The 26,962-nt window shown below is 40.2% G+C and overlaps 1 protein-coding gene and 1 long non-coding RNA gene across 2 annotated transcripts; one reads left to right on the top strand and one right to left on the bottom strand.

Annotated features, from left to right (window-relative positions):
• Window positions 1-946: 946 nt before the first annotated feature.
• On the bottom strand, window positions 947-13,017 carry RAX (retina and anterior neural fold homeobox). Its single transcript, XM_087927415.1, has 3 exons — window positions 12,234-13,017; window positions 8,818-9,056; window positions 947-1,853 (listed from the first exon to the last, which is right to left on the bottom strand). Exons 1-3 carry the CDS (start codon window positions 12,559-12,561, stop codon window positions 1,401-1,403), a joined length of 1,020 nt encoding a protein of 339 aa, XP_087783541.1. The 5' UTR covers window positions 12,562-13,017; the 3' UTR covers window positions 947-1,400.
• Window positions 13,018-14,824: 1,807 nt separating this feature from the next.
• Window positions 14,825-19,944, top strand: LOC148127436 (uncharacterized). Its single transcript, XR_015742401.1, has 2 exons — window positions 14,825-15,054; window positions 18,748-19,944. It is a non-coding gene; the product is annotated as an uncharacterized LOC148127436 (long non-coding RNA).
• The last annotated feature ends 7,018 nt before the right edge of the window (window positions 19,945-26,962 follow it).

The following is a 26,962-nucleotide window of genomic DNA, read 5'->3' as shown; positions in this document are numbered from 1 at the left end:
CTCATGCTACCACTAGAGTGAAAGCACCACCAGCATTCAAAAGTGACCAAACCATCAACCAGAAAGCATAGGAACGGAGAAGTGGACTGTGGTCACCACCTGCAGAACCACTCCTTTATTGGGGATGTCTTGTTAACTGCCTCTGCTTTCCACCTCTTGTCTATTCCATTTGCACAACAGCATGTGAAAGTGATTGTCAATCAGTGTTGCTACCTAAGTGGACAGTTTGATTTCACAGAAGAGTGATTGACTTGGAGTTACATTGTGTTGTTTAAGTTGTGTTCCCTTTATTTTTTTGAGCAGTGTATATGTGGATGGCAGCAAAATTACTTTATGCACAAAAATGGAAGGGACCCTTTTGATTCCCACAATAGATGAATGGCTACAAAACTTGATGGAGTTAGCAGAGATGGCCAAATTGACTGATTTGATTAAAGAAAAAAAGCATAATGATTTTTGTTTCTACTTGGAAAGTGTTTCTGGACTTTGTGCTTGAGATGGAAAAAAATGAAACTCCGATTTTGGGTTTTAGATAGATTTGTTATTATAGAAATGTCTAGTTTATGTAAAAGTAAAACGTTGACATTTGATGTTACTATTTTATTCTATTGCACCAAAGGGAGTCCGAAGTCAATAGCTTTTCTTTCTTTTTCCCTTCTTTTCTATTCTGTCCCCTTCCCTTTTCTCTCCCTTATTTTTCCTGTTATTTGCTTTTGTATTTTTGTATATTATAAACTAATAATTAAAAAAATATGTAGAGAAAAAAGTAGTAGTAATTATCCTACTTACATTTCACCTTCAGCCCCATTAATAAGCATCCCATATCACTCTAAATCTTTTGCTATTTAGTTGGCTAACAGCTGCTGAAGAAATTATGAAACTGTAGAATACATTACATTATAACATATTCACTTATGATTTCAAACACAAGTCAACCATTTTAAACTATAATGCAAAAATATCTGTGCTTTAATGTTTACAAAATTCACCTAGGAAAGTTACAATTGTCTTTGTTTTATCCAGCCAAGATATCAAATGATGAGATCATTTATTCAAAAAAAAATACCCTACAATCCCATCAAAGGAAACCTAGAACTAATTAGGGAAATGGGAGGAGGCAACTGATGGCTTGTCAGAATCACAGAATTGGAAGGGACCTTGGAGGTCTTCTAGTCTAGCCCCTTGCTCAAGCAGGAACTCCTATATCATTTCAGACAAATGGTTGTCCAATCTCTTCTTTAAAACTTCCAGTGATGGAGCAACTCTGGAGACAAGTCGTTCCACTGATTAATTGTTGAGCATTCGTTTTACTTCTACCCTGAAATTTACTCTTGAGAACAGTGGTCCTCTTTATCCATCCAATGGAAGATGTAAGAAATGAGACCTCTTCCAAAAATAGTTCAGATGGTCTGCCATGGTTTGCCAAAGGACTGGATGTGCTCCTTCGCTTTCATCCTTAGTGATGCAATGCTGGTATTCCGGGGATCCACCTCTTCCAATGGGAATTTATCCACAAAGTTCGTTCCACATTGATAAGGCGGGGGTGGCCCCATGACCCCCAGGGGCTGCAAAGTGTGTCCCATGGGGGGAGAGTTTAGGAAAGGAGGAGGGGTGTAGCTGCTAGGGAGGCTCTGAGGGGAGGACACAAACCCAGGCAAAGTCTGGAGAGGGCTACTGTTCAACATGGGTGGGTTGAGCCATGATTCCAAGGGCAGGTTGCTACCAATAGTCCCGATGGCAGAAGGTTGAGGAGAGCGGTTAAAGGAGAGGATGGGCGAATCCTGCAGCTTCATGGAGGTCATTTCCAGCTTCTCCTGACGCCTCCATTTCGCTCTCCGGTTCTGAAACCAAACCTAGAGAAGCAGAATTCAAAATTAGTCAGAGAAGGAGGCCATGCATGTCATAAAAGAGTACGACGTACTATTATTAAATGATTGTTACTATGAAGGTGTGTATGTTAGAGCAGCAGCCCACAACCTTTTGGGCACCAGGGACAGGTTCCACGGAGAAAGGTTTTCTGTGGACCGGACAGGGCGTGGTTTCGTGGGCTTCCTGCATCCTATGTGTCATGACCCTGGTGGAGACTGATTCTGAGGGAGAGGAGGAACAGCCAACAGGAAGTGGAAGTGTGGCTCCAGAGGTAGTGGAAAAGGCTGAGGAAGGGCAGAGGTCGGTTGAGCAGTCAGAGGAGGACCCAGGCCCATCCCCTATCCATCCTAGGGCATGCAGGGAGGAAAGGATTAGGGAAAAACATGGTCTACTTGGGAGGAGAGGGCCATGATCCTCTTCCCAAACGCTGGAGACAAATTAGTGTTTTATTCCTGGATGAGGTTATCTTGGTTAGCGTTCTTCCAACAGACTGTGCCTGGTTATCTTCCTGAAGTTTGTAATTATTTATCCTGGTCTGTCATGGAACTTTCTTCACTGTGGTTTGTTTTTGGTTTTTGCTTCGTTATCTGCTCTTTGAATTTGAACTGTATTTCTTTCTTTTGGAATGTTATTTTGAAAATAGTTTAATCTTCAACTGTGAACAATTAAACGGTGAAGCCAAGTTGAAGGCATTAAAGGACCTTTGTTTACATATTGGTTTTTGTTATATTTTTGATACACTCCAGGTCATCACACTATGGATGGTCTTCACTTGTTTGCCCAGCCCAGTTTCTGCTGGGTACTGGTCCACAGACTGGGTGTTGGAGACCCCTGAGTTAGAGGAGGGGTCCCCAACCCCTGGGCCTCAGACTGGTAGTGGTCAATGGCCTTTAGGAACCAGTCCACCCAGCTGGAGGTGAGCAGTGGGCAAGTGAGCGAAGCTTCATCTGTATTTACAAACACTCCCCAGGATTAGCATCAGTGATGGTATGCTGCCAGTTCGCACCGGTTCTAACGATCCGGTAGTGTCAGTCACCAGTTGGCCCCCTGCCCCCCCTTTCCTGTCCTATATTTCCTTTGTTTGTAACTCAGCTGATAGGTGTGGCAGTCGTGCCTCAGTTATTTTACTGACAGTAAGGTAAGTTCTCATGCTTAAAATTGCCCATTTTAGAACACTCTGCCCGCATGCGAAGCACGTGCCCAGAAGAACAATAGTAAAATATTTTGAATTCTACCACTGATCACTGCTTCAGCTCCACCTCAGGTCATCAGGCAATTAGATGTTCATAGGAGTGCAAATCCTACTGTAAACCTTTCCCCCAGTCAGTGGAAAAATTGAAACAAGTCCCGGTTGCCCAAAAGGTTGGGAACTGCTGTGTTGGAGGGGGAAGAAAGGGTTTTATTTTCAATACAGTACGTAGCCCCAAGAGCTGAGCTAAACCTGAGGAAGACTTTGTTTTTAACCAATAAAGTGAGAAGATACAACTGTTCCTCTCCCAAGTGTTTTAGACCATATCTATGAATCATCATGAGGGAGGCAATAAGACATCCAGGTTTCTCTAGTGAACTTTTGGACTGGAAGAAAGGGAAAATCTGGATGATGAACGTTTGTCTAATCTATGTTGTAGGCATTTAGTAGTTTAGATTGTAATTTATGGAAATGTGAGCTTCTTTCCTATCTTTAAAAACTTCTGGTAGTTTTAGGGGTAACCTTGAAGATCGATGTCAAGTTTCTCCCAACCCAGAGATTCGAGGAAGAAGTCTTTGGAGCAATATTTTATTATTTATCTATATATCTATCGATCCATATTCATCCATCCATCATATATCCATCCCTCCATCCATACCTACCAAACTAACTACCTACCTACTATCTATCTATCTATCTATCTATCTATCTATCTGTCTGTCTGTCTGTCTGTCTGTCTATCTATCTGTCTATCTATCTATCCATCTATCTAGCTGATTTATATAGCTGCTCATCTCATCAGTAAGTGGATTTGAAATTGTAAGGTTTATAAAAAATTTCCAGTAATTATTTTCTCTTTTTTAAAAAAAAAAAAATTACACTGATCACTTTTGAGAGTGAGTTGATTTTAATGCTGTTACTTGATTAATTGGAGGAGGAGAGATAGAAAATCCTCCGCCTTTGTTCTTGACTTCCACTGCAAACATGCACAACTATAAATAACCGAAGATATCAGAACAAGCAGGTTCTTCCTTCTTTATTCCTTATTTCCAACTCTTTATTTGCTGTTTGCCTGGGGTGAATTTTAGAGTGTAACAACTTAGGAAAGAATCTTGTCCTCTTATATTTTGCAAATTGCCATGTGCCCTGATGGAGATAGGATGTGTGCGCGTGTGTGTGTAATTTTGCAGTGTTGTGCATAGCCCCAGAGAATATTACACATGAACCCAAACTGGGGTGAACAAACTTTAGAAGGCTTAAAATCAATGCTTGGACTTAGACCAGTGTGCTAAGGATTGTGTGCCTATAAAAAAGTCAAGCTTAGGGGGGGGGAAGCTTTAAATGCACTTCCATCAATCAGACTGATGTTTTGTTTAAATTTTGATTAAACTGTATTATTTTTAAATTTTTCTTCTTACATTTTGGTTCATAGGACTCTTCCCCCACCTCAGAATATATATCTTTAACAAGTGATATTGTCCATCACATTAAAATAAAAACGACAAACTGGCAATAGTTTTAGCTGGCTGTGCCAAAGGGACAACATTGTCTCCCTCTCTGAGGGAGATGAGTGGTTTAGAAATATGAAACACAAATAAATAAATAATAAAATAAACATAGTCAATGTTTTTCCCTTTTGAGGAGCCAGCCTAAATGATGTCCCAAATACATAAGATTCTGATGAGGTCTTCCTCATCAAACATTTTAATTAAATGAGAGACATTTGGTGAGAAAACGCCCTGTATTCCATTTGCCATAAAGCAGGAAACGCAACATGTTGGTGCAAGATAGATAGATAGATAGGGAGAGGGGGGAGGGAGAAGGGAGAGAGAGGGAGGGAGAGAGAGAGAGGAAACAAGCAATTAACATTCATAAACTCTTGGGACTCCAAAAGGCACTTAAAATTTAGCTTTAGTCCTTTACCTGGGATTAATACGGGTGGTGGGGAAGACTATTTTAATGGTTCTTTTTAATCCAGGCTGTCTTGCTTTAAGTTTTTAAGTTTTATGTTTGGTAAGTCACTGAGAGTCCACTGAAGCTGGCTATAAATAATAGTGGGAATTGTGGGATTTCTGAATACAGACTGATAAAAGACTCGACTCGTAACACACCAGATATAATGTGGTTGAAAAGGAGAAAGTGTGGATAATTGATGCCAGAGATGACAAAGAATTACAGAAGTATCAAGATCTGAAAACTGAAATGGAAAGATGGTAGTATAATTAGCTGTGGTGGTTCCAGTGGATATCGGCATACCAAATCTTCGACAGTATTTAGAAAATGTGATAAAATTTCCATCAGTTAATTGTGAAAGGCCACATAGCTTGGTTCTGCGCATATACACTGATACATTATGACATCTTCGGTTTACAGGAAGCACTTGAAGGCCAACACAAGCTAAAGAACTGGTAGCTGTGATTTCACATTATTGTGAAGATATAAAGATTAATAATATCCTAGTGCAAATGTACAAAGTATAAAGACTAGAAAGTACAAACACTGGAATTCTAGGTATAGTTAATTTGAAGATTTTTGCTTAATTACCGGGTTCCACAAAAGTCTATTGCACAGAGGTAACATTCCAGAAAAGTTATTTTGTAGGACTAAAAAGAGAACAAATGATTTACTTATTAAGAAGTTAATCCATGCTATATGAGTTCTTTTAATACCATAACCAAAACTCAAGTGCCCAATGGAAGAGTGAGTAAGTTTGAGGAACGCTCAGTGTCCCATAATTAAATAGCCTATGTAAAAATTTCAGTTAAAAATTGTTTGCAAAACTTCCTACTACTTTTAATCAGGAAACTCAGGACACTGTCATGCTAAAAGAAATTCAATAGAGATTAAAAGAGAGGGGAACCCCGCAAAACTCCTTCACATAAAATCTATGAAAGACAAATAATCATTCTCCCATTTATTTTGCATGATATCCATTGCCCCAACAAATAAGTATGTACACCCTGAATTATATATTGGCGGAAACATTTCAAGACTACTTTGTGTTCTGAGCAACATTACTTAAATCCATGTTTGAGTTTTTTGACAGTGGCCATTCCTCTGGCCAACAACAATTTCTTTTATAATGTGTCTTAGTTTATAAACCCATTTTTGTTTTTATTAAATAGGTAAAATGATTCCTGTTTTTCCTTTTGTCTTCAATATTTAACCTTATTCTGGATTTCTCACTTTTTTAAATGAGCTCTTCGAAATCTTTTGTATGTCTAGCTCATAAAATGGTATGAGCCGCATATCTCAGTTGTGTTTTGATCTCCAATTTTAATTACAACTGTTACTGTTTTCAATCCTGCCTCTTCCATAGTATATTTAGATATGGAGACAATGTAGCAAAAAGATGCTTTGGAAGAAATAGCAAAAGGGAAATAAGATTTATCTGACAAGACAAAGAAAGTATTGACATTGAAAGTGGATCTAGAAATGACAAGCTACAAGAATTATATGGAAAAGATGTTTAATTGAGCTTACAAAGAAATTCATTGATACTTTAAAAATAAAATAAAAGTAACAAATAATAAACCAAGAGAATGACCTGAATAATTCTTTTACGATTTACAAAATAGATTTTTTTTAAAAGTTTGGATCACTCTTGAGAGAAGAGGTAAAAAAGAAATGAAAAGAAATCAAGTTCTATTTACAAGATTTGAATGGACTAAAAATTAAGATTGTTAGAAGTAAAAGGAAGGTATATAAAGTTGGTTTATTTGACCAAGTTTAAAATAAATAAGCTATTATTCCTGGCAATGGATTTTTGCTGATACCAAAACTGAAATGGTGATGCTTTATGGATTTGTTGATGGATTTCAGGTGGAACATGGGATCAAGACAGCATTAGTTGCAAATTAAGAGGAGGTGAAGAGTTGCTAAAAGCGTTTATACTTCTTGTAATGAAAGTTGGAAATCACTTCTTTATATATTTTTCCTTCTTTTTAACTATATTCTTATTTTTTTCTTTCTATTCTCTAGATTGTCCCTTTCCTATCCACATTTTACTCTTTCTATACTTTTTCCCTCTCTTTTAATTGTATTAAGGTAGTTTTTACTATTGAAAGTATAATATTTAATAAAAAATAAAAAAGAGAAATTCTCTAAATCTTATTGTCCTGTGTAATGCAAACATAGACCTCATTCTGACATATTTTTGCCCTCCCAATTACATTAAAAAGGGCATCTGGCTATTAAATGTTCAGCTCCATCCAGTTGTCCCGACACTACCCCAAATTAAGAGATTACAAATCATATTTCATTAGTAAAAAGTTACATTACATTAGTAATCTGATACAATGTCTTTTTCTGGGAAGGCATCTATTCATCTTTACAGTATACCATGCAAAATTAATTTCCAATCTCTAGGTCAGGCAATCTTGTTCCATATTTGTTGACAAAGAGCTGTTAGCATTATATATGCCTGTTGTCCTACAGCCTTAACAGCTGGACAACTCAGTTCTCTGTACTTGAAGCTGTCTGACAGTCTATAAGCTGTCCTACATAAATAAAAATGCCAATTTTGATGGAAAGTAGGAACAGTAGTCTCAAATCACTGCAGTTACAAGCTAAGCACAATGATTAACTACCCTAGCTTGACTTAATGGTTCAACTTATGACTTATTTGTGATTTGATCAAGCAGTTCAAAAGATTTATGCCAAGGACACATACGCACTTGCTCTAAAATGGAAACGATGATGGTTTTATTTTCATTAATTATGTTACAATTAGTTTTTATGAGACAAGAAAGGAAATGTGTACTATATAACAGAAGTGATTAAAATACACTCTTGTTTTCTTTGACTTAATTTCAGCTTCAAAATTCCCATTAATAGCTAAATAACTTCCTTTAAGTAAACTCCAAACAAATTTGAAAATGTTTATTTGGAAGAAAGGGGCATCCTGATTTTGAAGTTTGCAGGGAAAAATAACAGCTAAAGGAACGAAGCACTAAAAACAAAGGTGGGATATCAACTAATCATTCTACAGTATAGTATTCTAATTTAAAAAGTAATTCATTAAATTTCTATGTATCTTCCATTTTTGGACCTCCCACCTCCTAGATTTACAGAATCAAGTGAACAAATAAAGACTTCAGTTTACAGCGAGGCTAAGAAGAAATTCACTTGGATCAGATTTTAACAGAAACCAGCCTCATTTATATCGCTCAAATTAACACTGAATGAGAACACAATTATTCATGGGCTTTTAAGTAATTTTATATCTTCAGGCATATCTTCCTGAAAATTGCTTGCAGAAATGTGGGAATTTGGGAAAGGGCACGCCAAATACATACAACTATTCCCAGAATACAGGCAGAAACAATATGGAACAAGCTTACATTTGAGACAAGGTGAATATTACAGGAAGGAAAACAAGAGATTGGTGCATTTTTACATGGGTGATTTTATGGGCTCGTAATTCCATGAGTGAAAGGACCACAAGTTACAGGTGCTGAAACCAAACACTAATAATTATTGTCTGAAATGTTAGAACACACACACACACACAGAGAGATTAGAGAAAATCCCTTTACAAACCATTTAACTTGGGTGCAAATCTGAAATTATCTCCAGAGGGGCAAAAACGCACACACAAAAAAGAGAGTGCTTCTAAATTGGATTAGTAAAGCAAGGTAGCTGTTGGATTGCAATGCTCTAATGAAGGAAGAAAAAAGAAGTTAGTTATTCAAAATGTCACGGTGCAATTAGATCAACATTGGAAGGGAAGGGAAGGGAAGGGCATGTTTTTTTTTTACCTGAACTCTGACTTCAGGTAGATTGACTTTCATGGCAAGCTCTTCTCGGCTGTAAACATCAGGGTAGTGGGATTTTTCAAAGGCTCGCTCCAGCTCATGTAGTTGATAAGTGGTGAAGGTGGTACGGTTCCTTCTATGCTTCTTCTTGGGCTGGTCTTCATCTAAGAGTTTGCCATCACTGTTACAAGTAGCCAGCTCTGGGCTCAAGCAGTTGTCTGAATGTTTGGTACAGTAGGGATCTGAGAAGTGAGAAATAGGGGAAGCCTGATCGACTTTTAAGTGGATTTACACCAGAATATTCAGTTGATGCCAAGCATATCCATGCAAATTCTCTTGATTTCAACATCCTTTCATTTTTTTTTCCTCCAGACATTTCCTTCAATTGCTTATTTGTTTTATTTGCAATAGCTTTCATGCAGCTATTGGTGCACACTCCAAATAGAGATTTTCTAAGAGGAAATTGTGTGTGTTCTATTAAGTGCTGAACTATGCAGTACTTCTGATTTGAATTCAAGAAGTTGCTTGAAGCTGTGCAGGAGTTCAAACACAGTGTCAGCAATTCCTTAAGCTAACCACGCTTTCCCCCCCTCAGAAACTGCCTCATACTGGGAATGGATGCTGTTACTTTAATGGATTGCCAACAGGTGCTCTTTCTATCCCATTGCATACTCCAAACTCTTTTTTGGAGTTCAGTTCAAATCCCTGCACCGCCCTATCAAGCATTGTCTCAATATGTATTGATAGAACTTGTTCTGTTATTAGGCAAATGTTAAGTTCTTTGCTTTTGCTTCCTCTTTCATCAATTTAGTTTGAAATTCTATGTTGTCCCAATGGCGCTTTTTTCCAAAAGGCATCTGGACTTTCTTGGTTTTCACGAAGGAAAGCGAATATACACATCCCAGGATAATATTGTAGGATCCAATTTGGGTAGGTCACCGCGACCAGGTTGGATCCTTGGAGATGGCTGGTGGAGTGTTTGAAAATGTTTTGCTTCTCATCTAGGAAGCTTTTTCAGTTCTAACTGACTGGTGGGGAATGGAAGGATTGATAATGGAAGGATTGATATTTATAAATCTTTCTGGGTCCCACCAGTCAGCTAGAACCTAAGATGCTTCTTAGCTGAGAAGTGAAATGTTTTCAAACAAACAACAACAAAAGATTAACAAGAAAGTCCAATTGCCTTTTGGAAAAAGCACTTTTGAGTATCTCCACAGACGTAACACTCACGTTAAAATCAACTGTTCGGATTCAATAATAAATATACTATGACTAGCTGCTCATTTCTTTCCTGCTCCCTTAATCTATGATCTTGGACAATCCTACAGCTCAGACTTGCTCAGGTCTATCTATTACTTTGGATGTAATGGGAGTTGTGGACACTAGTCTTGCTTGCGTATTCTACTGAAGCCCTAGCCAACAAGGAAGCGTTGAATCCCACAGTCATTCTGCATCACAAGCCGTCTCTTTTCTTTCCCCACATTGAAAGATTGTCATCACCATCTACGATAATGACTCCGAACTTGCTCCTAGTATCTTCCTGCGTTAGTTCAAATTTCTGTTTCCCACAGCAGTCCATCAGATGCTCCTAAGGATGGTATGGTTTGCATGACAAAATTGTGAAAAGACCCTGGCTTTGCCCAGCAGGAGTATGTGAACTGGGAACTAGTAAGTCTAATTCTAAGGCTGACTTCCTCGTAAGAATATTCCTCTAAAAGTCAAGGCATCCTTCATCACTGCGGTTAAGACTGATATGTCCACCTCTTCCATTTCCAAGGATCTGTGAACCACAGATTTAGGGGGCCCCCGATCAACATCTTAGAGAGTAATCCAATTACTTCCCAGGGGTATTTTAAGGGCATGCAGAATGAGCTGATTTAATATATATCACTCCCTCACATCTCTTCCTATGAGGAGTGCAGAAATTTCTTCTTAGAGGACAAAAAAAAAATAACTTCCTTTTTAAACTGAGCGGCTAGTTAAAAATTATGCTAATTAAAACTGCAAGATCTTTTGGGCTATGTGATCCATCAGCCAGATCCTGAGCACCAGTTCTGTGCTCTTTTGACAGATCATTTTGGATGAAATCACATATGGGCGGCAACCACCATAGGAGAGGAAAACTAAAGAACCAGGCAAGTTTCAAAAATAGCATGAAGGCTATTCTGAAAATGGAAGGATGTCTTTAGCGAGAAAACTACTTTGGAAATGTTCACATGTTTCCAACAGAAGGGATCAATCTGAGGGTTCCTTGATACTCTACGAGGTTGGTTGATTTTCTTACAGACGTTTCATTAGCCAAACTGGGTAACATCATCAGTGTTAGACAACCAAGCTCAGAGAGCACCAAGAACTCCTCATTTCAAACCTGAGTTATAAATATTCTCCTTTATCTTCATCAGTGCCTTTCCATCCCCTCCCACTTGTGACTGTATGATTGTAACTTTGTCACTTGTATCCTTATGATTTATATTGACTGTTTCCTAGTATGATTTGATTGCTTATTGTACCCTATGACTATCATTAAGTGTTGTACCTTCTGATTCTTGACTCTTGACGATTGTATCTTTTCTTTTATGTACACTGAGATCATTTGCACCAAGACAAATTCCTTGTGTGTCCAATCACACTTGGCCAATAAAGAATTCTATATTCTATTCTATTCTATTCTATTCTATTCTATTCTATTCTATTCTATTCTATTCTATTCTATTCTATTCTCAAACTGGTATCCTTCAGATGCTTTGGGATTGTAACTTTCCTGCATTCTTGGCTGGGAACTTTAGGAGTTGAAGTCCCCCTGTATCTGGACCGGTGCTGCGGAAAGCATCACAGGTGCTGTGGAAAGCATCACTAACATATTTTTCCAGGTTAATTAAAAACACCTTTATTACAAATGTGTCCCACAAAAGCCCTTAAGGTTAGGCAGCCCAATATCTGTCACTTGGTGTTAAGCATGAGGAATGGAATATGCACCTCAGTCCTAAGGGACTTCCCTATTACGCTACAGTAAGTGGGATGCATATTAATAAATAAGTAAAACGTTACTGCTCTTAACGCTTATTTCAGTGATTTAAGTTTAGCTGTAGCAAATTTCCAACGGTTAAGTTTAAATCACTGAAATAAGCTTCATGTCAGTAAAATTCTTATTTATTTATTAATATCCATCACGCTTTTATTATTTTTACGAATAATTTAAGGCGAAGAAAATAGGGCCCGATAAGGAAACGATCGTTTTCACCGTTACAGAAGGGAATTTAAAAGTCTCCTGGATGTGACTTTTCCACGGATGCCACATGAGACCTCCCCAAATTCTGGGCTGGGAATTATGGAGGTTCGGATCCAAAAGCTTTATGGGTGCCAGGAAACGGACTGATGATGTCTCTCCCCCCCCCCGCGCCCCCGCCCTTCCCTCTCACCTCCGAAGCGTCCCGTCCTGGGGCTCGCCTGCTCCTGCCTCAGCGCCTCCTGGGCGGGCATTTGGGAGAAGCCTTCCCCGCCGGCGCCCGCCTTCTCGGCCGCCTCTTTCCCTGGCTTGGCCCCGCCGTGGCCCTCCTGGCCTTGGAAGCTGCCCAGACGGGGGTCCTCTTTGGTAAATCCCAAGATGGCCTCGATGCTGTGGAGACGGGACGGGGGACCTCCCGACACGGGGCTCCTGACCAGGGGCCCAGCCAGCGAGAAGCCGCCCCCGCCGCCGCCGCCGCCGTCGCCCATGCTCAGGAGCGCGTCCTGAGGCGGCAGGTGCATGAAGAGCGCCGGGTTGCGGACCAGCCTCCTCCCGGCTCCGGGCGCAACCCAGCCGCCGCCCCGCCGAACTCCGAGCCAGGGAAAGGCCGAGGCGCTGGAGGGGGGGTGGGGGGGAAGAGAGGTTCTTTGGCGGGGCGGGGGACGGATCAGCCTGGGCCCCGACGGACGCGGCTCAGCTCCAGGTCCGGAAGCGAGCGCGGCCGACGCTGCGCGGCTTTTTAGCCCAGCCGCCTGCGGGGTCTCGAACGTGCCCGGAGAGCAGAAGATCGGCGCGCGGTTGCCCCTCTCTTCCCCCCCGCCTCCACCCCCGGGTTCAGCCGGCGGGACGGGCTCTCGCCCAGGCAAGGCGCATGCCGGGATTCAGCCGCCTGGGCCTGGACGCTGCTGCTGCTGCTGCTGCCGCCGCCGCGGCAGCCGCCGTCGCCGATTCTGTCCCTGCGGGATAACTGAGCTCGGAAGGCTTTTGGCCCCCGGTGAGGGCTGGTAGGAGAGCCCGGAGTGGAAGTCAGGCCCCGCCCTCCCCAGAAGCCCCGCCCCCTCGCTCTGAGGGGAAATTGTCCCGCTGGAAATTGACCAGCCGGGCCAAAGGAGGGAAGGGCCGCCGGGAAAGGGTCGAGGGTGGCGGGTGGCGGGGCCTTGAGAAGCGAAGCCCTCTTTTTCGTCTTCCGAGGAGAAGCAACGCGCTACCTTCCAGTTGCGATCGATCCAGAGGCCGCGGGTGGGGACGGGGGACAACAAGTTGATTTTTAAGAGAACAAGAGCAAGATCCTGGCCAGAGTCAGCCAATAAATAAATAAACAAACAAACAAACAGAAAGGAGAGGAAGCGATTAAAAAAAAGGTTTAAAACAAGATTTGGGAATCCTGCCCCCCCCCAAAAGAAACCGATTTCAACTTTATAAAGCTCACTTTGATTACCAAAAAAAAAAAAAATGCATTCAAGGTAAACTGTGATTTGATCGGACTTTTAAAGGGAAGAGAGATATTTTTTTTTCCAAAAAAGAAAGAAAGAAAGAAAAGTTGCTCTTTGCTATGAGAGAAATGAGCTGTGCGGACAATTTCTGGGCATTTTATTCGGCTGGTTTCCGAGCCCCGGATAAGAAAGAAGCGGAGGGCAGGAGCGGCCTCGCGATTTCTTCAGTTTTGAGCGATGCGGAGGAGTTTCCAAGTTACTCTAAAGAGCCCGATTAAAGGGGCTTCGGTTTCCATTTATTTATTTATTTAAATCAAATAAAGCCATTTATTTCCATCCATTTATTTAAATCAAATAATACAAATCAAAACAATGAGTCATAACCAGGGCGAAGGGATTAATTAAAAGGTGACCTTTCAAGTATATTTAATTCTTCTCTTCCACTTCGCCCCCCCCACCCCCCATTGTAAATGATTTCTGATTTATCTGCCTCTTCCACACAGAGAGACACCCACGAGCGCCTCCTGTAAAGTTAACTTACTTTACGGACTGCCCAGTAGAGCAAAGGCGCGATTTGAAAGCCGATAAGGGTGTCTTTAGGTAAGCGACCTCGGGTGAAGAGGACAGCCGATCGTTCCTCCAGCCGACGGGATGATTTTCTGTGCGAAATTCCACTCAGGACTCAAATCACGGTTCGATTGAGTTTAATCCTCCGTTTTACAATCCCATTGAAAGGGGTAATTTCTTAATCTGGGTTTAAACCTATGGCTCGCACGAATGTCACCGCTACGCGCTCCCACGCCTGGTTTGTAACGATTCTGAAAGAAAGAAAGAAAGAAAGAAAGAAAGAAAGAAAGAAAGAAAGAAAGAAAGAAAGAAAGGAAGGAAGGAAGGAAGGAAGGAAAAGAAAGAAAGAAGAAAGATAGAAAGAAAAGAAAAAGAGAAAGATAGAAAGAAACAAAAGAAAAGAAAGAAGAAAGATAGAATAGAAAAAGAAAGAAAGAAGGAAGGAAAAGAAAGAAAGAAGAAAGAGAAAGATAGAAAGAAACAAAAAAGAAAGAAAGAAAAGGAAAAGAAAGAAAAAGAAAGATAGAAAGAAACAAAAGACAGAAAATCGAAAGAAAAGAAAAAAGAGAGAAAGAAAGAAAGAAAGGTTCCCCCAAATCTGACCTACCCAGAAAGTTTTCGGAATGAAAGAAAAGGGACATTTTGCTGGGTTCGGTTTCTGCCCTGTTTTCCCAGCGGGCTAAGACTGAGAACGCCGCAGACTCGAGTCCCCGAAAACAGCGATTTTGCCACGCTCCGAAAGGACCGCCGGCGGATTTTCCGATCAGAAAATTGTTGAGAATATTCCCAGCTCGGATTGTGGGGCTTGTAGGGTTTTCTGATCGCCTGTTCGTCCCTTCCAGATCCTCAAGGGATCCCCAGACAAGCGGAATCCCGGAAGGCCAGCGAATCGCAGAAAGGAGAACCGCTTCCAAACAAACAGCGGACTTGTGAAACCCGAGGTGTGGCCCTGACACTCTGTACACGCTCAGACGACAAGCGGGTTCTAGAGTTAGTCCCGACAGGAAGGAGAAGGTAAACGTTACTCTCCGTCCGTCAGGGTGGGGTTTTTTTTTCGTCTAATCTTAGTAAGAGCAGCGTCTAGCAGGCCACCTTTTGCTCCGATGATTCACCATAACCACTTTTGCAAGAATAATTCGTAATTTTAAAAAAAACAGTCAGATATCGTGTGGAAACGAGAAACGTTATTCTGTTGGTGTAAAATCCCTATGGAGACCATAACTTCCTTGACAAAGGTCACGTGGGTGATTATAGATATGTGGAATCGGAGAAGAGAAATGGTTTGAATAAATATATTTAAACGTGCAGGCTTTCTATGGATTTTGATTCTTTTACAGTGGGTGCAACTTTAAAAACCAACAATATTCACTAATCGTTTCAGGATACAATGTTAAATGTAACATCCCATAGGAATAAATAATTGGATAAAACATTCTAATGGAGAAAAAAAAATAAAGGAAGCATTCTTAATTAAAAGCAGTGCATTTATACCAGCCAAAAAGATGCTTCCATAGTCTCACTTGCAGCATATTAAAGATGCAAGTCCAAGAGATCCAATGGTGTGTGTGTGTGTGTGTGTGTGTGTGTATGAAATTAATTGTGAGAAGAGATTGAATCACTGAGTCACACAGGGCCATTTTGTGCCCAGTTTTTGCTGAAAGACACCCTGGGAAAGAATTCAAAAAAATTCTCTGTTATCAATCAGCCAGATTGTGCTTTTCTGCAATTTTGGCTAAACTGGGCAGATGAATCTGGGCCAGTCAATGCCCCCCCCAACCCCTGCAGAAGCCTCTGACTTGGAAACAGGGGAATGGAATATTAACTCTCTACCTAAATTCACTATTCCATGATGGATGTAAAAAGAGATGGGTTTGAGTCAAACAATTGTGGTCACCATGTTTATTATTTATGTATTTGTTTGTTTGTTCATTTGTCTATTTATTAATTTTATATGCTTATTTATTTATTAAATTTATATGTGACCCATTTCACTCTTGAGAGATTCTAGGTGGGCCTGCAAACTCATAAACAACAACAGAGCAGTTAGTTTAAAGTTTAAAGCATTAAAAACAGCGTTAAAAATTAGCAAGGATGATGTTACCTAGTTTGGTAATGAAATGTCTGCAATCAAACAAGCAAGCTCTGGGAGCAACCAAGGGCCCCAGATTAATTAAAAATTAATTTTAAAAATCTGGATAAAAAGGAGCCAATATATAAGCAGGTCTTTTTACTCCTTCTCTATGAACACCTCTGATTCTATGTCTTCTATTCTGGAATGCTAGGAGGGATATTGCCCTACTTCTGGGGAGTGGAGACCTTCTGTCCTTCACTGATTAACCTCCTCCACCTCTGGTCTTCTCCCCAGCTGTTCTCTTTGCCATTTCTAGCAATTTTCCCATGTTCTCTACTACAATCGTTCTTCCTTAAACAGGCAGAGTCTGAGAGATAGGATCTGGCCAGTGTAAAGAAGAAGTTGTGATTCTTTGTTGTGATTCAGAAATCCAGAAATCACTCTTCTATTAACCTGCAAAATAACTACTTCCCACAACACTGTCAACTTAATTAATAAGACTGTATTACTATTATTCCTCTACAGCTAGATTATAATAACACTTCCTAGTACCTATCTCTTCTTTTACGTGTTGCTTGATATTTTTACAATTTGTATTGTTTTATTTGTTTCTTAGTATGATTTGATTGCTTATTAGTAACCTACTACTATCACTAAGTGTTATCTCATGATTCTTGATGAATGTATTTTATTTATTTCTTTATGTACACTGAGAGCGTATGCACCAAAGACAAATTCCTTGTGTGTCCAATCACACTTGGCCAATAAAGAATTCTATATTCTATTCTATTCTATTCTATTCTATGCTATGCTATGCTATGCTATGCTATGCTATGCTATTCCATTCCATTCCATTCCATTCCATTCCATTCCATTCCAACCTTAACTGAGTGCTTTTCTTCAGTCATATTATATTGTGGAATGCTACTCTTTGGACCAGACCTTTTCAACATTTTTCCTTTTGAGGTTCTTATGAAATATCAAGCATATCAAGCATAGGGATAGAGTGCTTTGAGAAGTCATTTAATTATTTGGTAGATCTCTTTCCATTGAAAATGTAATTAAAGGACTACACTACAACTTTAAACTCAGACTGTTTAGTAGGGACCTAGACCTCAGGAGGAACTTATTTGATTCTATGAGCCATATAAGCTGGTGGAACTGCTGGCCCATGAGATTCTTCATTGGAAGACTTCAAGATTTTTTTGTCAAGTTTTGTTTCATTTTATATTGCTTATACATATCAATTCGTGAACAGTGTGTGATACCTGGGTATCATACATTTTAGTACAAATACACATAATATTATTACTCAGACTTATTACATTTCATTGTTCATATTGTTTAAACATATCTAATACTATCACTATTCAATTTCAAAACCTCTCTCTTATTATTACATACATCTTGTTATACTGTATTAAAATATGTATATTGTTATTCCCCTCTTATTTCTATTTCTATTCTATTCATGTCACCATAGTATTCAAAGACATTTCTTTTCTAGTAAGACTTCAAGATTGAAAGATCATTTTTCAAGAAACTCTAAGGTGGTGTTTCTTAACCTTGGCACCTTTTAAGATGTATGGACTTGATTCCCCAGAATCTCCTGGATGTATAGAGGTGAATAGACTGCAGAAAAAAACAATAGCTACCAACCTGCTTCCATTGAGGACCTGTATGCTGCACAAGTCAAAAAGTGGACTGTGAAAATATTTACAAACCCCTCACATCCTGGACATAAACTGTTTCAACTTCTACCCTCAAAACGACGCTATAGAGCATTGCACACCAGAACAACTAGACACAAGGACAATTTTTTCCCGAACGCCATCACTCTGCTAAATAAATAATTCCCTCAACACTGTTCAACTATTACAAAGTCTGCACTACTATTACTGTTAATCTTCCCATCCTTCCTTTCACCCATCTCCTCCCACTTATGACTGTATGACTGTATGACTGTAACCTTGTTGCTTATATCCTAATGATTTTTATGTTTCCTAGTATGATTTGATGGCTGATTGTACCCTATGGCTATTATTAAATGTTGCACCTTCTGATTCTTGACTCTTGACTAATGTATCTTTTCTTTTATGTACACCGAGAGCATTTGCACCAAGACAAATTCCTTCTGTGTCCAATCACACTTGGCCAAGAAAGAATTCTGTCTAGATGACACTGACGATCCTTCCAACTCTATACTTATGATGAAAAAGGCCGAAGAAGCACTCTTTCTAAATTAGTTTTCAAAGGAGCATAGCCCTGATATATTAGGTCAGGCAACTTTAGACAAACTGTCCTGTAGGTGAGAGTCCTATTGCTTGACATGTTTTTATGATTAAAAAGTGATAAGGCATCATATTCTGTCCATCTAGATCAGGGGTCTCCAGACTTGGCAACTTTAATTGGCTGGCTGAGGAATTCTGGAAGTTGAAGTCTTCACATAAGTTGTGAAGTTTGGACACCTCTGATCTAGATGGATAAAATGCTGCAGAATTACGCACCTCAGTGTATGATGTACAGCTCCTTTGAATTAAACCCAGCTTTTGGTGACTACATAAACACAGTTAATATAACTTTTGTTTTTTGTTTTTTGCAAAACACCAAAATGATTTTTCATGGCTTGCTCCTAGTATGGTCCATGGACCTGGAATCCTTGGCAAGGCCCAATCCAACTGGTAAGCAAACCTAGAGCTCTGTTTAGATTCCAAGCCCAGACAAATCTCACTCGCAAAGATATACGGTAAGTTACACATCACGTGTAGATCCAGATGGAGAGAAAATGAGGCCTAATTCCTTTTAAAGTCGAGTAATAGAACCTCCACTTAGGGCGCAGTCTATCCAGTGGTGGGATTCAAAAAATTTTACTACTGGTTCTGTGGGTGTGGCTTGGTGGATGTGGCTTGGTGGGTGTGGCAGGGGAAGATTACTGCAAAATCCCATTCCCTCCCCACCCCACTAACCTGCTTTCCTGCTCTGTTCTCCTGTGCAGGGCAACAAAAGAAGACCCAGCTAATCAGCTGGGACTCGGAAGGCAGAGAATAGATGGGAGCGGGGTCAGTCAGAGGTGGTATTTTCCGGTTCTCCGAACTACTCAAAATTTCCGATACCGGTTCTCCAGAGCTGATCAGAACCTGCTGAATACCACCTCTGAGTCTATCTTAATGTCAGGAAAGTAGCAGAGAAAGACTTTCGCTCATAAATGCCGGTTTGCTATGAGGGAAAAGGATGAAAATAATTGGATATGTCTCTTGTTTTTCTCCTCAGGGCAACTAACAAAACTGGGGAGAAAACTGAATGTTTTTAAAAAAAGTAAACTAAATAAAGTGAAACTCGTGTAAACAACCAACTGCTGCTGGAGGCAGGCAGGGAGGTCGTTTTAACCTGAAAATCACAGCCTTAGTTGATCTCCTCCTAAACCAAGATTTCCCTTAAGCTTCTGCCCACATGTGGTTAAAGGACTAATAGGCTTTGTTTCCATCAATTAATTCTTCCCACCAGTTGCCCTGCTCTTCCTTAGTTCTGCTGGGCAAGTCTGTTTTTATTATGGGAGGAAAAAAGAGAAAAGATTTACTGGCTGCTTTGAAAAGGGTAGTGGTGGTGGTCAGGGTCGAACCAGTAAGTCTTGGGGACGCCTTTTGTGCTGGTTTCAAACAGCAGGTCATCTACATTGTAGTGGCAACCAGGGATGCTCAAAGCCTCCAGCTGGGGAGCATTGTGCCCCATCCCAGTTGCTGTGTAATTTGAGGAACCCAGTCGTGCCCGTGAATAGCTGGTACAATGTTCCTAATATGTTGTCTTTTCAACTCTGGTTCTTTTTTCTTCCTTTTTTTAAAAAAAGGGCACTCTACCAATGCCACCCAGCTCCTGATTCGAAGAACTACACAAAATGGTCTGCTGCAACGTCTTACCTGTCAATGACTTCTTCAGCCTCACTCACAATAATACACGGGCAAACAACTGATACAAACACAAGATAAACCACTTCAAACTTAATTGCAGAAAGTACGACTTTAGCAACAGAGTGGCCAATGCCTGGAATGCCCTACCAGACTCCGTTGTTACAGCCTCAGACCCTCACAGCTTCAATCTCAAACTGTCTACTGTGGACCTCACCTCATTCCTAAGTGGTCCTTAAAGGAGGTGTGCATAAGCGCACCAGCGTGCCTACCGTCCCTGTCTTACTGTCCCCATTTATCTGTATTTACTTCCTTTGTTCATATTTATGTTCATACCTATGCTTGTTTCCTTGTACATGTTTGACAAACAAACAAACAAACAAATAAATAAAAAATCTTCATCGCTTGTGCCGGATGGTACCCTGTTTGTTCTTGGCCCTGTGTTTTCTCTCTGTTGGCTACTCCTAAAAGGATTCACCATCTCCTCCATCTTCAGTTCCTGCTTCTGCCAAATCCTGCTTTCTTGTTCCTGCTTCCACTTGCTTCTTCCTTCTGGTGGGAAGCAGGGAACAGTTTTGATTTTCTTACGCACAGCTGGGTTGGTTTAGAATTTGTTTGTTTGTTTTTTATAGAGCAGTTGAAGCTGCAACCAACTTTTGCAGTGTGGGAGGTTTTTTTTGCATTGCTGCAGTAGGTTAAGCAGGCTTCCGAGGTATCTGTCTCAGTCTGTTCGCCATTTCCCAGGTTTTAGCACCCTTCCCCTGATAGTCAGTACACTGTGCTTAATGAGTGTGATTGGTCCTAATTGGGCAGCTTGGACTACATAAGCCTGGTTTTTTGGTGTTCTTAATATAATCTGCTCTGAATCTTTCCAACTGGGCAGCCATGGAAGTCTAATTATAAATAAAGTAAAATAAAACCGATAATTGTGAACACACACACACACGCACACGCACACACCACCTCATCATCATCGTCATTATTATCATCATGTCACTATTTGTATCTGCATCTATGCAAATGTTTGTGCCTTCTCAGTCCAAAAGCTTAATCAGTACTTTCCAATCTCCCTGTTGCAAATTATTTTATCACCTCTGGAAACTTTTTCAGGATCACTGCAAAAGCCCTGTATTAGTAATACGTTGATTTCTACCATGTATTCTTTTTACAGAGTATTCATATAATGATATGTGTGTATGCCTCTCTGGAACGCAAACATATTTATAATATAAATGGGTGGAATTTTGTGCAATCAAGAAAAATGCATGAAATCTTGACATTCCTACCATCATTTTGCACAATTTTATATAAAGAATTCTAAACTCTTTTATGCTCCATCAATTTGCAAAGATATAGGCCAGTTAAATAATAAAAATAAGAAGAAAAATTCCAGAATTGAGATGACAGCAACAGATGGCAAATGCTGTCTCTGCAAAGAAGCTGAAGAAACAGCGGATCACACAGCTGTTGATACAAGATGCACAGACTGCTTACAAACAACAGCATGACAAAGTAGCAATAATGGTGTACTGGAATATCTGCAAGCAGTGCCACTTGTCCGCAAGCAAGAACTGGTGACAATGTCTATTTATTATCTAGACCTTTTTGTCTTCATTATCAAAAATTGTTTTGTCTGGGGAGCTATGGGGCAGAGGCTTTTCTGTTTGAATTCTAAAGTCCCAGAGCATTTTAGCTTCTTCACTTTGTGTTACTTTTGTCTATTTGGTGGTCTCACCAAATTCTGGGATTCTATGACTTTCACTTCCATTTAGAAATACACCTGTAACCAATTCATTCCCATATCAGTGGTGTAACATAGCATTATTGACATTGGCCATTTCATTTTGCACTGATCAAAGTTTCTTTAGTGGTGTCTGATGGCAACCCAATGAAAGGTACAAAACTCAATGTAAACTACTCCAAACTTGATTGCAGGAAATACGACTTCAGCAACAGAATGGTCAATGCCTGGAATGCACTACCTGACTCTGTTGTTACATCCTCTAACCCCCACTCCTTTAACCTCAAACTAACCACTATTGACCTCACCTCATTCTTAAGAGGTCTGTAGGGGTCGTGCATAAGTGCACCATCACGCCTACCGTGTCCTATTGTCCCCATTTATTCCTACCTATTTCCTGCATCCTTACTCATGTTTATACTTATATCTGTTATCTTGTAAGCGATTGACAAATCAAATCAAATAAAGAAAAAATTTAAAAAGTCCATCACAGTAATTCAAATGAGAGATGATGAAGATGAAAGATGGGTGTCTGTTGCCAGTAAATCTAGTTCTGAAAAATGCTGTAACTTAGTGGCCCCCAACCTTTTGGGCACCAGGGACCCGTTCCATGGAGAAAGATTTTTCCACAGACTGGAGGCGGGATGGTTTTGCATGCTGCCTGCACTCTGTGGATGGAGCTTTGCTTGTTTACGTGTCCCAGTTGCTGGCATGACACAGACTGGGGCCAGTTTGGGGGTTGGGGATCCCTGCTGTAACTAATATACCCTGGAACTGGACAAAGACCCTCCTGGCTGTGACTTCCACCAGTTCTTCTATCAGGAATTGAATCTGAATTGAATTCGGGAAGATCTCCAGATTGCAAGCTCTTCATGACAGCTGGATTAGAATACAGAGACTACGAGAAATATTAGAGGCCTAAATTTATTGATATATAATAACACAACCTTCAGTTTCTTTCTCATGCTTTCTGGATTTCTCAATAACGCTCATACTTTACTCTTACTGCATACCTTCTTCAATGTTGGATCAAAGCAGAGGTGGTATTCAGCGGGTTCTGACCAGTTCTGGAGAACCAGTAGCTGAAATTTTGAGTAGTTTGGAGAACCGGCAAATACCACCTCTGACCACCCCACCTGCATCGATTCTCTGCCTCCCGAGTCCCAGCTGATTGGCTGGGTCTTCTTTTGTTGCCCTGCATAGGAGAATGGAGCTGGAAAGCAGGTTAGTGGGGTGAGGAGGGAATGGGATTTTGTAGGACTTCCCCCAGGAGTGGGGAAGGAATGGGGGTTTTGCAGTATCATTCCCCTTCCACGCCCATGAAGCCACGCCCACAGAACCGGTAGTAACATTTGTTGAATCGCACCACTGGATCAACGGATGGTCTCTTGAAGCAGGCCAGCACCTATTTCATAACTGACAGATCTTCCCTTTTGTTCATGGGGTATTATTGGCTACTGCTTGGACATTCCGGACCCTTCCCTGGTCACCCTGATTAGCTAGATGGGATAGGACTCCAGTCAATATACAGCAAATCCAGTATCAAACAGAATTTTGCACACTTCCTAGAGATCTACAGGATTGGTTCAGAATGGAGATGACAAGATATTCAAAAATAGCAATAGACATCAGGCACCAAGCTTACTCACATCTAAAAATTCCACTGGTTTTCCCAGTCAGTTTCCAGAGTGGAAGAAAAATGAAAGCGTTAGTCTGTAACTTGACTATCTGAAGAACAATGCTGTTAAATGTTAAGTCTTCTAATGAGATGTGTTATTTGAAGGCATAGTAATCTAACTTGCAACAAGAGCAAGCATTTAAGCAAGTCACTGGGTTTCTGGCCTTTGTGAATAAACCGCAGTGATTTGTAAAATTCATTGCTTCCCTCCTTTCTTCCTCCTGCTTGTCTCATAAAGATTTCTGAATTTCTCACAGTAAAGCTACATTAATGCAATCCTTCTTTACTTGTTTTCTAATTAGCCTAATTGAATTCAGATTGCTTAAAAGTGGGCACCCAAGACGTTTATCTTGATGGGATGATGTTTTTGAGCTCCAAAGATCCTATTAACTGTAAGAATGAAAATCCCCAATTGTGCAGCTGCTTTTCTGGCCAATGAGAGAGGTAGCAGCTCCCCATGACGGGGTTCAGTGGGCTAATTTTCCCCTGAACTCTGATCAGGCTTAAGTCTATACTGACATACCTACAGTAACACTGCAAACATGTTATGTCATGAGAAATCCATGTGCTGCGCATGCAAATGCCTGTGCTGAAGTTATGACTTCGAAGGATTTGAGAATGCCTTTACTTTTATTAATAATATGTTCATTAGTTAAGATCAGAGTTGGTTGTGTGAATTTCACTACGATATCATCAACAATATGACAAATCACTGACCTTGTGGAATAGAGATAATGAGATAGGGAGAAACAAAATAAGCCAGTTCTCACCTATCCTGGTTTCCAACCATTGTCTAGATAATTATATTTTGAACCTGTTTAACTCCACTCGGTCTTTCAGTTTTTAAGGGAATCTTGTTAGTTAGTTGTTTGATGATTTTTGCTTATATTCTCTTTCTCTGACCTCTTAAACCACAAAAATGCTTATCCTATCTATGCTGACAAATGTAATTAGCTGATCTGAACCTCCACACGCTTTCACTCAGAGATTCAAGATGTTCCTGTCACATTTTTAATTCAAAGGTCAAGAGCTTGGGGCTGGCTTTATGCAGTGGTTTTTGCTCTGTGAAATAATAAAAAGATGTGCAGAGTTACAACCAGTCAAGATGCTAAAGGCAAAGAAGAAGGCAAAACCATTGTGAGTTTTACAGATGTTTGGGTAGATTCATTTCTACTTCTATACTAAGGGAGTCCTAGGGTTTCTTGAGTTAGCAGCTTGTTAACTTTTTTTTTTTATTTCTTTCAACTTATTCTCCAAAGCAGCAGAAACAATGGATGGAAGCCAATCAAGGAGAGAAGCAAAATGGAATTAAAAAGAAACATTCTAACAGTGAGAACAATTAACCAGTGGAACAACTTGCCTTCAGAAGTTGTGGGTGCTTCATTACTGGAGGTTTTTAAGAAGAAATTGGACAGCCATTTGTCTCAAATTGTATCTGCTTGGGCAGCGGATTGGATTAGAAGATCTCCACGGTCTCTCCCACCTCTTTCCTGATTGATTGTTCATTTATTTGGATGGTATTTGTTAGGGATACACCCCTAGCAAGATCTGCAGGGCAGTCAGGCAGGCAGGCAAAATACGTGAGATAAACGTTGTGTAGCTTACACACAGTAAAACAGGGGCACAGTGCTAATTAAATAGTTCTATTCCAGCAAGAGTTAAAGCATAGTCAAAACAGTCCATATATCATTCACTTATTTCAGTCCGTCCAGGGATTATTCAGTTGCAAATTCCAGTGTCGAAAAAGAGAGGTCAGTACACTTACAAAGATCAGTCCGGTGATATATCTCCTCGCAGTAGAGAGATATGCAAAACTCAGAAACTCCTTCAGTAGGGAAACACGCAGCTAACAAACATCAATGTAATCCAATCCAGTAATTGTCAGTAATTGCCAGCAATCAATCAGGGAATCGTCAGCTCCCTCTTATGGTGGTTTCACACCACACCCAAAAATACATGCTTTGCAGTTAAAGTGACACACACTTAAACTAACAATCATAGCTTATATATATTATTTTACCCAAACTACATTAGGTGACCTATGTTATACCTAACAGTATTTATTTGAACGTGACTCTTCATACTTGAAAAATGACAACATTGCAGGATTCAGTCTGAGTTGGTCATTGGGACCAAAGGCTTATTCTTCCAAGCTTTGGGGCTTTTCCCGGAACCCATCATGAGAGAACTTCTGATGATGGGCTCCAGGAAAAGGCCAAAAGATTGGAAGAATAAACTTTTGGTCCCAATGATTAACTTAGATTGGATCCAGCAGCATTATTCTGGAACATGTGTATTTGCCTTCATTCGCAGTGACAACATCACTATTTTTCCTGAAGTGTTTTGAAGATTTGCTTTGGTGAAAATTTCATGAAGAGATTCTCCCAAACTGTTCATTCCAAGAGGAGATGTCGCAGCTGCCCATCTGTATGACATGGGAGGAAGGTCAGCCTTTGTTGTGACGGTCCCTGCAATATGGGATTGCTTATCTGACTTGGGTTACTTCTGACTGATGGAAATTTCTCTGGAGGAAGGAGAAATCGGAAACCACTGCTTGTGCTCTGGAAGAATCGCTCCTGAGTAGAAGACCACAAGAATTTAGTTTCTTGTGGTTTCTTGTGGCTCAAGCATCTTGGGACCTGAAGGATTTACAATGCACTCTAAACAACATGTGGTAAGATTGCCTTTTGACATGTGTTATTTTTATTAGATTATATGTTTTTAAGCATGGGATTTTCGTGTAGTAGGGTATTAGCTTTGTTTTAGTTTTTGGTTTGGGATGGTGGATGTAATCTTGCCACTGAAAACTTTTAGTCTACAGTCTTTCAAGGGACTGGTATACAGGTTGTTCTCAACTTAGGACCATTTGTGACTGTTCAAAGTTATGGTGCTGAAAAAAATGACTTGCAACTGGTCCTCCTAATTACGACCGTCACAGTGTCTCTATGATCATATGATCAAAATTGAGGCAACCTGTATGTATTTATGAAGTTCCAGCCTCCCAAAATCATCTGCTCACTATGAGTGATCTTCTTCGCTAACTCCCAACAAGCAGAGTCAAGGGGAGAATCTGACTTTGCCTAATGACTGTGTGATTCACTTAACAACGGTAGCCAAAAGGAGGTGATAAACTCAAGCACTAAACATTTAACAACCATCTCACTTAGTGACAGAAGTTCCAGTCTGAATTGTGGTTGTAAGTCAAGGACTACCTTTACACATAGGTGCATCTATTAATAAAGAAGTATACTAATTTTGAGTTGGGTTGAGGTATAGAGATTCACATCTTCCTGTGAAATACTGTTTGTAGATGTAATATAGATTACTTTATAGATAACACGAGTGAAACTATGAAAAACAGTATTGGTCACCTGGGATGGGATATTTTTTGTTTATCTCAGGTATAGAAACTTTACAACTGGTAGCAGCATTATTTATTTAAGAATCTCCAAGGGAGCAAGGAGTCCTAAGCATTGATGTCATTAGCAGCTAATGAAAGAATCACATATAGACATTGACTATCTATGGGA

The sequence above is a fragment of the Pseudonaja textilis genome, chromosome 2 (genome assembly GCF_049901715.1).
Source record: "Pseudonaja textilis isolate UNSWEBS1 chromosome 2, rPseTex1.2, whole genome shotgun sequence".
Lineage (NCBI taxonomy): Eukaryota > Metazoa > Chordata > Lepidosauria > Squamata > Elapidae > Pseudonaja > Pseudonaja textilis.
This window is presented reverse-complemented; position numbering and strand designations above follow the sequence as displayed.

What these genes read in the sequence shown, in the direction of transcription:
- RAX (XM_087927415.1), bottom strand. Translation starts at nt 12,561, where the DNA reads ATGCACCTGCCGCCTCAGGACGCGCTCCTGAGCATGGGCGACGGCGGC. An exon ending in CAGGACGGGACGCTTCGGAG is followed by an intron (nt 9,057 to 12,233) that starts GTGAGAGGGAAG and finishes CTCACTTCTCAG; the next exon opens with ATCCCTACTGTACCAAACAT. An exon ending in TACCTGAAGTCAGAGTTCAG is followed by an intron (nt 1,854 to 8,817) that starts GTAAAAAAAAAA and finishes CTGCTTCTCTAG; the next exon opens with GTTTGGTTTCAGAACCGGAG.